The 14,395-nt window shown below is 43.0% G+C and overlaps 1 protein-coding gene across 3 annotated transcripts in view; it reads left to right on the plus strand.

The window, feature by feature from the left end:
• The first annotated feature begins 980 nt into the window (after positions 1 to 980).
• cntnap2a (contactin associated protein 2a) overlaps positions 981 to 14,395 on the plus strand; it is a 297,333-nt gene continuing 283,918 nt past the window's right edge. For 2 of the 3 annotated variants that reach the window (XM_054765349.1, XM_054765351.1), the window contains exon 1: positions 981 to 1,475. In XM_054765349.1, coding sequence (XP_054621324.1) covers positions 1,376 to 1,475 — 100 coding nt within the window. In that variant the 5' untranslated portion in view covers positions 981 to 1,375. Of the gene's footprint in view, positions 1,476 to 5,551; positions 5,730 to 14,395 lie in introns of all 3 variants that reach the window. The other variant, XM_054765353.1, reaches the window with a different exon arrangement.

Below are 14,395 nucleotides of genomic sequence, written 5' to 3' on the forward strand. Positions count from 1 at the left end.
TTATTGCAGGTTGAAATGATCTCCAGAACAACAGGCTTTTATTGCAGGTTGAAATGATCTCACAGCATGCATAATAATAGTAACATCGTCATCATAATCATAACAACATGGGCTATCGTTGCGGCTGCAACCCATGACAAGCTAGTTTTAAGTTTTATTTATCCCTTAAATGGCCTGTTTTCTCTGTTATGTCTACCATATTGGGTGTTATTTCATGTCAATGTTAAAAAGTGTATTTAGAATGTCAGAAACAGGTTTTCTTTACTATAACTATGAAATATTACACTTATGAATAAGGAATCCTACTCTGCGGAAATTCAGTTGTCACCGTCTGGTCTGGAAGAAACTGAATAATGAGGGATTACTGTAATCATATCGTAATACAAGTGCATTTCAATAAATTAGAATGTGGTGCAAAAGTTACTTGATTTAACATTCAGACAGAGAGACTAATTAAAGGCTCAGGAAGTTTTTGCAGTTCATTTGCTGATTAGCGGAGTTGACAGTATTGAACTCGTTTTTTGACAATTTATGAGATGCTCAATTTGGGGTTTTTATGAAGCTGTAAGCTATAATTATCAAAATGATTCAGAAATTAAGCAATACAGTGAATCTATAGAGTATAAGGGTTTCACTTTTTGAACTGAACTAGTGAAATGAATGAACTTTTCAAATACATTCTGATTTATGGAGATGCACCTGCACTTGAAATGGATTTTTCAAGAAAATAAATTGGATATACTGGCCTTTTAAAGGGTTAAAACAAAACAAATCTAATTGGTTATGTATATTGAACATTTTTACGGCAGTTTTGGGAAGCTGGAAGTTGAATTGTGAGTGGAATTTACGGACCTTAAGGGTTAACAACAGAGCAATGAATAGCTGAATGAGACGATTATGACACATTCTCCTTTTCTAACGACAGGCTACCACCTCTTGGAGGAGGAGGGCAGTATGTGGCTGGGAGACAGGCGAAGGCATTTGGTGGAAGGAAGGGAGAGAGCGACAGCGAGGGAGAGAGAGAGAGAGAGCGACAGAGAAAAGGAGGGAGGGAGAGCAGCAGATAAGTTCAGCACCACGGACAGCGCGCCGGAGCTCCGCTATCAGCTGCGCAGTGACACGCTTCCTCGAACCAGTGGAGCTTGTGGCGTCTCACTCCACTCACTGTCTCTCCTCCGAGCGTCATTGCATCATTGCATTGTAAGAGGAGAGACGGGGAAAGACGGGGAGAGAGTGCAGGGCAGCTTCACTCCTCTCCAGCCATCAACTACCAAGCCAGTCAGCCAGAGTGGCTTTCAGCACCACCACTCTGCTGGTGTTTTCTCCCACCAACCCTCCACCCACCCCTCACCTGCTCTCATCAGCATCCGCGAAGATGCACCGTCCTGCCGGAGGGCTGGCGTTGTTGTTCCTGCTGGAAGCTTTGTGGATTTTCTGCAATGTCAGCGGTCTGCATGGAGCTCTGCCAACTACCCGTAAGTTTATTTGTTTGAGTGTAATTTCTAGTTTGTGAGCTGCACTGGGAGTGTTTTGCAACATGCTCAGGCAGGTTGCAGGTATCCCCCGTGGAGGTGGCAACAACACGTTCACTCCTCTGGGTCTCCTCTTTTCTGAGTTACCCATACCCATGGAGACATTTTTTAAAAAGCAACTGCATCACGTTTCAGGCAACCTCCCAAAATGAAATTGGGTTTTTATTTGAAGGGGGTGGGGGCTGGGGGTGGATTCCATGCATTCAAAGTGCTTTGAATTACTGTAGAATCTCTGAACTTGGCATTTGTACACTTGCATGCCGTTTCTAAAGTTGACGATGACCCAGTATGTTCCCCTTTCCCCATGCATTGAAATATCTGTGAACCAGACACAATGATTGACTTGCGTGTTCTAAAGTTGGCCAAGCTCTGGGATTGTAATTAATATATCGTAATGTTTACATAATTGTTCACCCTCTGCTTGCACCATAATGCATGCGCTGTTGCTGCTCATGACCAAGGCAGTAATCTGAGGGCTCCAGTGTGACCAATGCATTCACTGTATGCCAGGCCCCCTCCCACGGGCGCCGGCTGAGTGTGTCCCGAGATGTGTCTCATTAATCTTCCCATCCGACAGACTTTGTCAGCTTCTTGGGAGACGTGGGCGCGTGCCTGTGCATGAGCAAAGCGGGGACAGTGTCTTTCTTGCCCCCTGTAGCTCCCCACAGTCATCTCTTGTTTATTGATCCCTTTTCTGGAGTTTGTTAGACCATCTTTAAGGTTGGTGTTTCAAGAACTTGCAGTGGAACTTTGTCTGTGTCCTTCCTAAATGGCTTCCAGTGATATTCTCCAGGGAGACCTTAGACCTTAGACACAGAGTGAACAGTAGAACACCATGAAAGTCCAACACAGCAGCAAATACAAATTTATGTATGACGCCTCCCCCCCCCTTCTTTTTTTGTGTATGTATTTTTAAGTTCATTTGCATTATATTTACATACCTATGCATGTATGCACCCGCAATTGATTGTGCATTCAGCTGTCAGCCTGAGATTTCTCTCCTACGCGTGCTATACGCCCGGAGCATTCGTCAGCTTTATCGCGCGTTCCTCTGTCACTTAATTGGCTGCCTCAGTAGTATCAATTGTCGGGATCTGTTGCGCTCCAGCAAAATAGGATGAACGCACACATAGATACATGCGGGCTCGTGGAAGTGGGTGGGAAACTTTGGAGAGTCGCATCGATGCACGATGTAATGAGATGTCGTTGCACGGTGGTGTACAAGGTCTCTTGTGATCACTTGCGTGTTCATTTCCTGTCGCTACTCCTGAACCGCTGAATATTTAGCAAAACATACACCCTTACTGTGTTGACTGCGCTATTATTTCCATGACTAATATACCACATGGCGGTGCTGTAATTAAAGCCTCTAAGTCGGATGGACTTTGTCAAGGGAAAATCTGCCGTTCAGGGCTCCAAAATAAATGAGACAAGTTCTTTTGAGAGGTTCAACTGAATAAAACCGACATGACTCACATGCCTAGACTCCCAAGGTTATCTGAATCGGGTGATAAACGTGAGGAGCTGGACTTGTTTTGGAGACAAGATGCCTCTAGTCTTGAACATTTAATCATGGAAAGTCACTTCGGCATTCATGTCTATCTAATCGGACATACAGTAGATATGTATGTAACTAATATTAATAAAATCATGGCATAATGGACACAAAAAATGTTTAAGTGATTCACCCACAAATTTGGTACCAAGCTTTAGGGGACTGATGCGCACGTGTGTAAAGTTTGAGCAAGTTAGCGTGGAAACCATCCAACACAACGCAACGTCTTTGCACGGGCATGTGGCAACTCACTGTGGCAAGTCACTGACCTTTTGTCTAATGATTATACAACTTGGAGGATATCTGTATATCCTCTGATGTTTTCTGTATGCTAGCATGCTTTCCAATTATTTTTATGCACAACCTGCAGGGGGGTGCCATACACACGGGGCAATAAACGTGAGAGTGGTGATTGCTGGTTCGATCCTCCGTCATATCTACCTTGGGGAAGATATTGAGTCCCCGGTTGATCCTGGTGCTGCTTTGAGTGCCTTGAAGGTAGAACAGCGCTATACAAATAAAAGTCCATTTACCATTTAGGTGTATAATAATATAATATACAGTAACTTTATATGGTGACGAGAGGTGGGTCATAAGGGATGTTTTGAAGGTGTTCAGGGTTGGGAGAGCGTTCCAGACTCTGTCCCCGAAACCTTTCAATCTTGTGTGAGGGATTGACAGCAGTCCCATGTTGGAGGACCACAGATTCCGGGATGGAGTGTGTTGATGGAGGAGTTTGGGCAGGTGTGGGAGCAAGTGCATGTTGATGTTTATAACTGAACCGGCATCCGGTGGAGACGCATGAGAGTCGGGGCGATGTGCTGTATATGTCCAACCTTTGTGTTTATTCTATTCTGAAGTTGCCAGCATTGTGTGAAGCAAAGAGTTTTAAGCCTTTAAGTCGGTGCCACACCGTGGGTGGCTAAATGGGATGCCCCTAGCGCTTGTCTGATATAGAATCAGATTAGCCTTTTCTCATCCCATTAAGCATGCCAGGCCATTTGACAAAGACATCAGTCTGCTGGTACCTCCAGGGCAACTCTTCTTCTGTAACATTCATTTCATACGCTGTCAAACCAAATGACGTTATTTAGTGGCCTCATGTTGCCTGTTTTAGTTTTGAAGCATTTCCTGTACAGCAAGGTCTGTACAGCAACTGTTAGTGTGTTCAAAAACATGCAGTCGGGCTGTCCTTTCTCCATGGTAAACTTGATTCAAGTTCAATGTTTTTGTCTGTGTGCAGTCTAATGGCTCCCATTAGGAGGGGGAGGATTAAGGCTGGAGGAAGCAGACTGGTTTGTCACAGATTAGATCAGCTCAATACATGGCGTTCAGCTGCTTTGCCTCGTGTGTGTTTGTGTTTTCCCCTGAGGTTTGGGTGCACGAGTGCCTCCATTGTTAGCTGTACAAGGTCAAATTGTTTAATTTTGCTGCCATTCATTTGTTTTCTCGTTGAGAAGACCTCTCTGACTCATGCTCTGATTCCTTTCTCTTTCTCCGGCTGCCCGCTAACCACTGATAGCTCCTGATTTCCAGCCTGCCACTTCCTTTCTCTTGTCTTCTACTTGCAATCATCTAACCATGATCACTTCCCTCATCTTTACAGCCTGTGCCCTCATTTTCCTTCTTGTGTTACAAGCATGCTGATGTCCCTTCCAGCCTCCCTTTCATGGGAGTAGCAGCAACTGCACCCTTGCTGCACATTTCCAGCAATGCACAGCCATACTGACACCGTCTTCTTTCATTGTTTTGTAGCTCCCACATTTAGGAACCTCCCCCCACCCATCATCGTATGAATATTTTACCCCCCACAAAAAAATACAACTTTTCAACAGCGCTTCAGGGACAAAAAATGCTTGACTTATATGCTCCTGCTTTGCAAAAAGCACTTTATTTTCATTGCATAAGGAAACCGAATGGCTTTATTTAACCCTGGCCTTATGATTAATAGATAAGAATTTGACTTTGGAAGTAATCTAAGGATGATTTGTGTCAAGATGGTGGCTCTTTGGGGGGTAAAAATAGTAAGAAAGCTGAATTGCTGATATGCAGTTTTAGACACACAAAAGTTCCGAATGGCTTTTTTCTAGCTCATTTATCAACTGATGCACTGTCTAAGCCAGGGGTTATGCTTATGCGTCTTTGACTGTGATGCCAATGGATGCACGTCACAAACACTGTTCGGGCAAAATAAGACAAATACAGTTGACCCTTGCCGCTTTGTGGTTCCAATGCGGCTTCACTCTATCATGGTTTTTCAAAAATATATTAATTAATAAATCATGCTGCATGAGTACAGCCTAGCATTGGTCAAAATATATGTATATTTTAGCAAATGTTGAGTTTTTTTGCCTAAAGGAAGCATTTTCAAACATCAAACTGGCTATAAATATACAGTAAGACATTGATGGTAGTATTCTGTAGTCGCTAGGTGTCATGTAATGATACTGTCATGTTATTGCAGGTTTGAATGATATCACAACAGGCACAATAAGTCCTAAAAAAAACTCATCATCTAAAGAACACAAGCTACTGCTGTAACCCACGCCAAGCTGAAACTCAACTCTGAACTCCCGACGTCGCTTCCTGTCCGCCAATCACTTTCCTCCCCACAGAACACATGTATGGCAACACACATGAACGTGAGTTTTCTGTTTTTTATTATGTCTACGCCAGTATATTAGGTAATACAAGTCTAGAGGGCTCAAATAATGTTAAAAAGTATATTTCGAAGGTTGTAAACAGGTTTTCTATTACTGAGTGTCACTCATCAAGCACACGCCACAGAAGCCATGCGTCTTTTTCTATTTGAAGTCTCTGTGTGTTTGTATGCATGAGTGCGCGCCATCTGAACGTTATGCTAGTGTAATGTGCTCTTGTCAGAGCGTATCTTCTCTGTTTGACAATCCTTGCTCGGGTGGAGAGTGCGATTTCACGACGGGAGAATCCGGAGAAGAAAGAAATAAAAGCATTTCTAGTAAAAAAGAAGAATAAGGAAAGACAGCTTGAGGCACAGTGATGGGGTGGGGGGGGGGGGAAAGAGGATGTTCTCTTTGTCTATTATCTAATACTCAAATCCCCCTTGGTGATGTTACAGTGTGAATCAACATGCAGCCTTTTTCCTATTTGTTTCCGTCATTCATCCCAGGCCACCTATTATAAACCTTCCTCACCATCTTTTACCAACGAAAGCAGTGTGAACTAGAAAAACCGCCTCCTCCTAACAGCGGATAGGTTTTTAGTCTCACCAACTGGGTAATACTTCCTCTACATACACTTGAACCGCATCCAATTCTAGCTGAGCGTTTAATGGAGTTGTCTGGTGTCCAGCGATGAAACAGGATTCGCTCGTATAACGATAGGAACATGATCCCCCGCCACGGCTTCCCACATACAAACACTGCCAATTTCATCCAGGAAGCCAGCGCCGGAATTCTGATCACTATCGTGTCTGGCGATGGTTCCTACCGGGATGCTATTGGTTGTCGATAAACACTCATGTATGGCCAAGGTGATAAAAATCAATATGTGCTTGGTGAGGCAACGCAATCAATGCATTACTGTTAAAGCTAACAGTTATTGATAAACATGGTTCAATTTCGTCGTGTTTTAATTAGGATGGCATGTTGCTGTTTTGGCTCACTGTACCGTAACATGATTAGTATACACATTGTTTGCCTCAAATCAAGCTAGTTAATAATCATCGTAATTAAAGGTGCGCAGCTATTTTGGGAATAGATTTGACCTTTTGAGCTAATTTAGCATGACTGACGAGGGTGATTTCTGGCTTGATTGATTATCAGCAACACGTTTATGGTTGTGTGAATGCTGAGAAGCATTTTTCATCTATTTATGCCTCTACTACTACTTCTTCATTCAGGACACGTTGGCTATCTAGAAAGACTTTTATAAAAATTCTGACATTTACTGTAATTTCATATTTTCTGTGCCCATTTTCCCATTGAAAATGAATGGGTAATTTATTTGGTGCCCCCCTACTGGTGGAAAATCATGTTACATTTTCCATTACTGTAACATTCCACTTATTCTACAGGATGGCATGGCTCAGGTGGTAGATTGGTCATCTCCCAACCTGATGGTTGCTGGTTCGATCCACATTTGGTGAATAGGGTTAGAGGGCTCTGATAATGTTAAAGAACATATCTAGAGGTTGTAAACAGGTTTTCTGTGCTCGAACTACGGAAATATTGGAATCTTACTTCGTAGGAATGGAACCAATTAGCTGCGATAAATGACAGATTACTGTACTGCAATATGCAATACAAGTTATACTTCAGAATGTCACAGCACATGTTGGAATTCATTTTTCTCCCCCAGTGTCAGCAGCACTCATGCAGCCCCAGACCATGACTGGCGTGGCTCAGGTCGTAGGTTGGTCGTCTACCAACCTGATGGTGCTGGTTCGATCCTAAGTCTGCGAACAGAGTTCAGCACATTCGCTCTACGTTGCAGTTCAGCTTCAGCATTCACACGCAATTTCTAACGGACGTGCTTCTAGTTTAGGTATAAGATCCACATTACACCATCATTCCACTTGCGTCACAGTCTAGAAGCAGAAGTGAGTGTAGTATGGCACACTGAGGTGGCGTTCAAAAGCTTCTTGAATGATTTATAAATACAGTGGCGTGAAGTTCACTGTGAACGGTGAACCGAAGCCTCTCCGAGTTTAACCTATATTCTGCAACGTTAACCCATTTGATACCGCGTATGGCGGCCCAGCGAATCGGATTACAAGTTAAAAGCCACGGCGCAACATCTGTTCAACTCTCACTCTGACACACACGATCCCATTCCTCCCCCGCTTCATTGACCTAAACGTCTGACTCGTAACCTTTTACTGTTTTGTCCAACTGTAGTGCAGAATGTTGCATTTCAAGAGCCTCTTCGCTTGCACTGCCATAAATGCACAGTCATCGAGGTGTCGGATATCCTCGTTGGCTAACCTGCAGGGTTTCAAAAGCAGCGTGTAGGTGCGATAGTGCTGAAATATAGTGTGTGTGTGTGTGTGTGTGTGTGTGTGTGTGTGTGTGTGGTTAAAAATGTCTTTTGCTTTCGCACACCGGGACAAAGCCTTGACATTGATGTGGTCTGCTCCATAAAGCTCTGGTTCAAGGTGCTGCAGGTTAGACATGGGTCACTGCTTCCTCTCTCGTGCCTCTTCCTCCATGTGCTGCCTCCCCGCGTTCTACCATTTTTTTAAAATATTTTTTTTATTCTTTAAATCGACTACTTTCTCCTCCTCCTCCGTCGCTTAGTCCCCATTTGTCTTCTTCTGCGTGCATGCACTTCATGCTGCTCTGCCTCCTCCTCCATTCCTCTTTCCCATCACCGAAGGATTTATTTACTCAGGTTAGCGCTCAATTTTCCCTTGTTCATTTTTTTCTTTCTCGCTCTGTAATGTCAGCTTCCTGCGCGTTGCTCTGCCGTTTCCTTTTTTGTGTGTGTGTGTGTGTGTGTGTGTGTGTGTGTGTGATTTCCTTTAACCAAGGACCCGTCCATTCATTCATTTTCTACACCGCTTGTAAATGTAAAGTCTCCAATTAATGTAACATACATACTGTACATGTTTTAGTGGAAGTGCCCAAACATCGATTCAAACCTTGATCTCCAGTGTGGCTAACATGCTAACCACTAGGTCCCATATTATATTCATTTTTAACAAGTGTGTTGAACAAAAATGAGCATTGATGGTGGAATTTAGATGGTTTGTGGTGCGTCCGTTGAAAGTTGCTGGTTCGATCCTCCGGGTACTGAACCCCCAGTTGCTCCCGATGCTGCCTCACCAGCAGGGAAAATGTGCACTTCGTCCACTTTTTACATATTTACTGTAACTCTCTACAGCGTAATAGATGCCATATATCACGTGCAACAACGCAACACTAAGGAGTGGGACAGGAGGACACCAACATTAGCAACACGAGCATAGCTATGCATGCTAAAGTGCTATCATATGTAAACAGCAACATCGTGCCAGGTTCGCCTAGTTTCTGAATATTCCATGTCTGTAGCTGACTGACGGATAGTTTGCAGAGTTTTAAGATGTGTAGCAAAGCCTCTTTTTTCTTTCTTTCTTTTTTTTTTTTTTTTTTAAGAGTCAGGTCAGAGGTGGCATCATGTCCATGAAGAAGGAGATTTCATGAAATCCTGGAACTTTTCTCACGTTTTGGTGGTCATAAACTGGCGTGAAAGACGCATAGTTACTGTCATCACATCATCATATGTGAATTTTGCTTCAACGGCCACCTTTTTAGGAAGATATATAGACAGCTATAACAGATATAAACGTGTTTTGTGACAATTTTATTCACCATCATTTTTCCTCATTTGAATGGCTTCAACTCCTATCACTTTCTTTCCCTGCGCTCTATCTATAACGTTGCTCTACCGCCCGCCTGGTTAATCCTGACCTTTCGGGGGAAAGAGGTCAAGTAATTAGTAACCGCTGTGTAGGTGTGTGTGTGCGTGTGTGTGTTTGTGCGTGCGCGCGCGTATGCGTGACTTGATTAACAATAAGCTCAATTTACAGCTGGAAAGAAAATATTGGCGGCAGCAAGCCCCCGCAGCACAGAGTCAAGTCAATCCTTTAGCAGCACAGTTGATTAATTTGAAATTGAATTAATTCCCAATTAAAGTGATGGTTAATCTGCGTTGGGAGTGGGGGTGTGGAATGCATGGCACGCTTGACATTTCCAACTTGTAGGTCCAAGTTTGTCGCATTTTCTATTGCTTAATAAATTGTCATCCTGTCTGCTGGCATCACGGAGTGAAATGATGACAGAAGATTACAGCACGGCTGATAGCAGATCAGTTTCAGATCTTTAATCTGCGTCTGGGACAGGCAGTTATGCTTGCGAGGACACACGCACACACACACACTCACAGACAGGCAGACGGGAAGCATCAAATCTGATTTTATGGATTTATTTAGGCAGCCTGCAACCTTCCTAGCTCCAGTATCTCAGCAGCATGGCTGATGGAAAGGCTGCCATGCACTGTTAATACTCAGTCAGTAGGTCTCTCCGATACGAGCAACACACTACAGTACGCTAGTGTCACTCAATGCAAGCATGCCTGTAGTACACGTAGTGCCGTTTGCTGTTTTACAATGCGATCGATTGACTTGGGAGAAGAAGACGCGTTGCAAAGTGCTGCCTTAAAAGCTCAGCGGGTGGGTTGGAGTCTTTGCTGGCACTCAACGATTTGGTTGTCTGTGAATGGAGGACAGCGTTCAACTTTTTGTCACTTTGGTGGCGCGTATTATGAAAAAATCCAGCCTCTGTATTTGGTACCGTTGGATTCGGTTTTGGACAAAAATTATTGCCGCAAATATGTCTCGGTTTATCGTGACTTCAGAGCAATGGCTCAAACAAAGCATCCATGTCTTGGTGACTCAACGTTGGTGACTTTTTAGAGTTGGGACACTATGATGTCCACTGAGTACAGCATACTAAAAAAATCTAATATTTTGTATATATTATCAAAATGTAAAAAGGCTAAAAAAAAAACATTTTAGATATATAAACAAAGCTTTGTGTTGTTAGTTATTAGTGTTTTCTCTTTACATTTTACCTTGTTGCTGTACTTGTCCTCAATTTTGCTGTTTTTTTTCATCTGCAGCGTGTCGTGGGCCAATTTAAAAACAAGCCGAGGACCGCAAATGGCCCTCAGGCCGCACTTTGGACACACCTGCCATAGACAGATTCCAGCTAGGGAGTCCCTCAATCGTCATTGTTATGTGTACGTGTGGGTGGTTTATTTGTTCATCTCACACACACTTTCCCCCTTTCAAGCATTGCGCCATGCACTGATGATGCGTTCAAGCGCACTGCGTAGAGGAGTCTGTGCTTTTGTTTTTTAAATTTAGGACGGCTGCAAAAAAGAAAGAAGGAAGTATGAAAGGTAGCGTCTGTTACAATAGGATCGTAATGTAAGGAGAGCTTGCGGGGGGAATGGTTTAATGGAGACGCACAACAGATTTGGAACTGATTAATGAAGAAAACCGAGGTTCCACTGTACTACTTTTAACATCTCCCTCATGAGCACAATGAGTGCATATGTCTTTTAAAAAATCTTTGAAGCTGAGCAAATGGTGTACAAGGGCACTGCAGCTGTTTGTTGGTGTTTAGTCAGCAGAGTGTGTTGCCAGCTAATGGACATCCAGACCACAGACGCTCCCTGACGGGGATCCAAAACCATTAGCACCTCGCACACTCCAAGAGGGTGGTAATGGGTGATTCTGTTAAGGTACCAGGATGCAGAGCTGGGGATGTTATTTACCGCTGGCGTGCATGTTGTGCATCTGGCTTGTTAGCACATGCATGATTCAAAGCCCAGTACTTCCTCAATGACAACAAGAGGGAAATGACCCTGTGGCACAACGCGCCCTGCAGGCTCTATTGATGAGTGTTTTTGCAGTAGGTCCTTAAACAGCACAGCGGACCTGTCATATAGTGCAGAGGATCTTTGACCAGCGTTTTTGCAGTAACTCCTTTTAAACAGCAGGGCAGTCCTGTCGCATAGAGGATCTTTGACTCGCATTTTTACAGCTTTAAAAATGGCAGTGTGGTCTTACTACATAGGGAACCTTGGACTAGCTTTTTACAGTAAATCATTAAGCAGCAGAGCTCTCCTGTCCTATAGAGAATCTTTGAAAAGTGCTTTTGCAGTAACTCCTTCAAAACAGCAGCTTGGTCCTGTTGACTAGCATTTTTACAGCCTTAAAAATAGCAGAACGGTCTTGCTGCATAGAGGATCTTTGACTAGCATTTTTGCAGTAAATCCTTAAACAGTACAGCTCTCCTGTCCCATAGAGGATCTTTGACAAGGGCTTTTGCAGTAGATCCTTAAAAACAGCTGTGGTGGATCTTTGACTGGCGTTTTTGCAGTAAGTCCTTTTCAAACCGCAGCACGGTCCTGTTGTATACAGAATCTTTGACTAGCATTTGTACAGCCTTTAAAAATAACAGTGGTCTTGTTGCATAAAAGATCTTTGACAAGCATATAGTAGATCCTTAAAAAAACAGCATACCTCTCCTACACTGTAGAGGAACCTAGACCAGTGTTTTTGCAGTAAATCCTTAAACAGCAGAGTTCTCCTGTCCTATAGAGGATCTTTGACTCGCGTTTTTGCAGTAGATCCTGAAAAACAGCAGACCTCTCCTGTCACATACTGCAGAGGGCCTTTTGACCAGTGTTTTTGCAGTAACTCCTTTTTTAAAACATCCGACATGTGACCTGAAGCAACGTACCACCTTCTCCTGCACACTTAAAAACATGAGCCTTTTCATATGAATTGACTTGAAATAGTGAACGTAATTAATTGCTTAATTACTTTTATAGAAATTCTGGGTCAAAAATGTGTATTTTTCAAGGTCACATTTTGATAAAGTTTCACATGAGCACCGATAAATACGTACAGAAGTAATGGAATAAAAGATATGAAGGATATCTTTTATGCCAGTCCGATGTTGGCATTCTTCTGTTTGAACGGGTTGAATTTAAGTCACTTTTTTTTTTTGTCCACTCATGATGGCTATGGTTTGAGTCTGCATATTAATTTCATACCAAATGGAAGGGGAAAGTTTTCCACAATCACGGTAAAGCAGTAGCCGAAGTACAAAAATACATTCAACCAACGATACAGCCTCATTTAACAGGTCTCCACCCCTATTGGAGCACCAATATAAATAAAAACACTCTTAATGCACCAAATAATCATGAAACGTACTTATTTGTTCATATAATGCACACAGAGCAAAGGACAACTTCATGCACTGTCTCCTTTCTGCTCCGTTCTCCTTGTGCTGTGAGGCGTTCAGGTACACTCGTAATTGTGAGCGTTTGGCGCTAATTGTCTTACATTTTTATTCACGTACCCTCATCACAACTGGCATACCCGTGGGGGTACACGTTGGGAACCTCGGATGTGGAGGATCTCTGACTAGCGTTTTTGTAGCAGCGCTGGCGAATATGTTGCGAATCTTTGACTTGGCTTTAATCGTTACTCCTCACATTTCCCCACAGTCTTTCATTTTCACTAAATCCCGAGCGCGATACTTCCTGATAAAGACCCGAGCCAAGGACGCAGTTGCTTTCATATGACTGATTCTTCAAGATGTGAACTCCTTTTTAAAACCCTCTTCAACCTTCCTCTCTCGTGAGTGTGACATCCGGACTGCCACCCACTGCATCTTCCCTGCGCTCACTACATAGACATTTTTTCTTTTTTTTTTTTTCCATCCCCTCCCCACCTCATTTCTTCTTGATCTACACCAGGCAGGACTTCACATGTATAGAAGCGCAATATATCACACGCATGCACACTACAGTACAAATATATGCAACACTCTCAAAGGATGTCAAGTTATTGCTTATCCAAGGCTAAGGCTTTATTATGCTGCAGATCATTTTCATCCTTTTATTCTGATTTAACTGGATGGTATGAAAGCAGCACTTCACTGGTTTACAGACCCTGACCCTGTACATTTCAGGTATTCCCAAATTTGCTTCTTCGGAAACTAATATCATTTGATATAAATACTGAAACCGGTCCAGGGTGTACCCCGCCTGTCGCCCGAAGTCGGCTGGGATAGGCTCCAGCATGCCCCCGCGACCCTAGTGAGGATGAAGCGGTATAGAAAATGGATGGATGGATGGATGGATAAATACTGAAATCCTATCATCTATAGCAGGGGTGTCCAAAATACGACCCTGGGGATATTTTTGGCCTGCAGCTCATTTTTTGTTGGTGTTGGATAAGGCTGTTGTTATACTTTTAGTTTCAGTCTTATAGCTTCACCTACTCACATAGCACAACAAGATAACTCCTGGAAAGGTACTGATAGGAGAAGACCATCAGCATAGTTGGAACCAGTTTGAGTCCGTCTCTCTCACACAAGCTTAACTCGTTCAATCCCAGCCATTTTTCAAAAGACAACCCCTTCAGTAGCGGCCATTTTAAAGGATTTTGACTGATCTTTCAAGGCACACATTTGTGTTCAAATGGCTATATAAACATGGAACCTACCCAAACAAAGATTAGACTCATCTTTAATCAGACAGAAAATGTTTGTTTCTAGCTTTTTCCGTTCTTTACTAACAAGCAGTAGAACAGTGGTAAGTTTCAGGAAAATATCAGTTTCTGACTAAAAAAGGGAGAAAACCAGCTTTGTGTGATAAGATACATTTCAAGCATACTTTCACTTTGATGCATTTTTTTTTTTGCTTTTGTGACAGCTCACATATTTAAACAACTATACCAACATAAACAACACAAAAAAGAGGTTGT

This window comes from Dunckerocampus dactyliophorus, chromosome 21 (genome assembly GCF_027744805.1).
Source record: "Dunckerocampus dactyliophorus isolate RoL2022-P2 chromosome 21, RoL_Ddac_1.1, whole genome shotgun sequence".
NCBI classification, from domain to species: Eukaryota; Metazoa; Chordata; class Actinopteri; order Syngnathiformes; family Syngnathidae; genus Dunckerocampus; species Dunckerocampus dactyliophorus.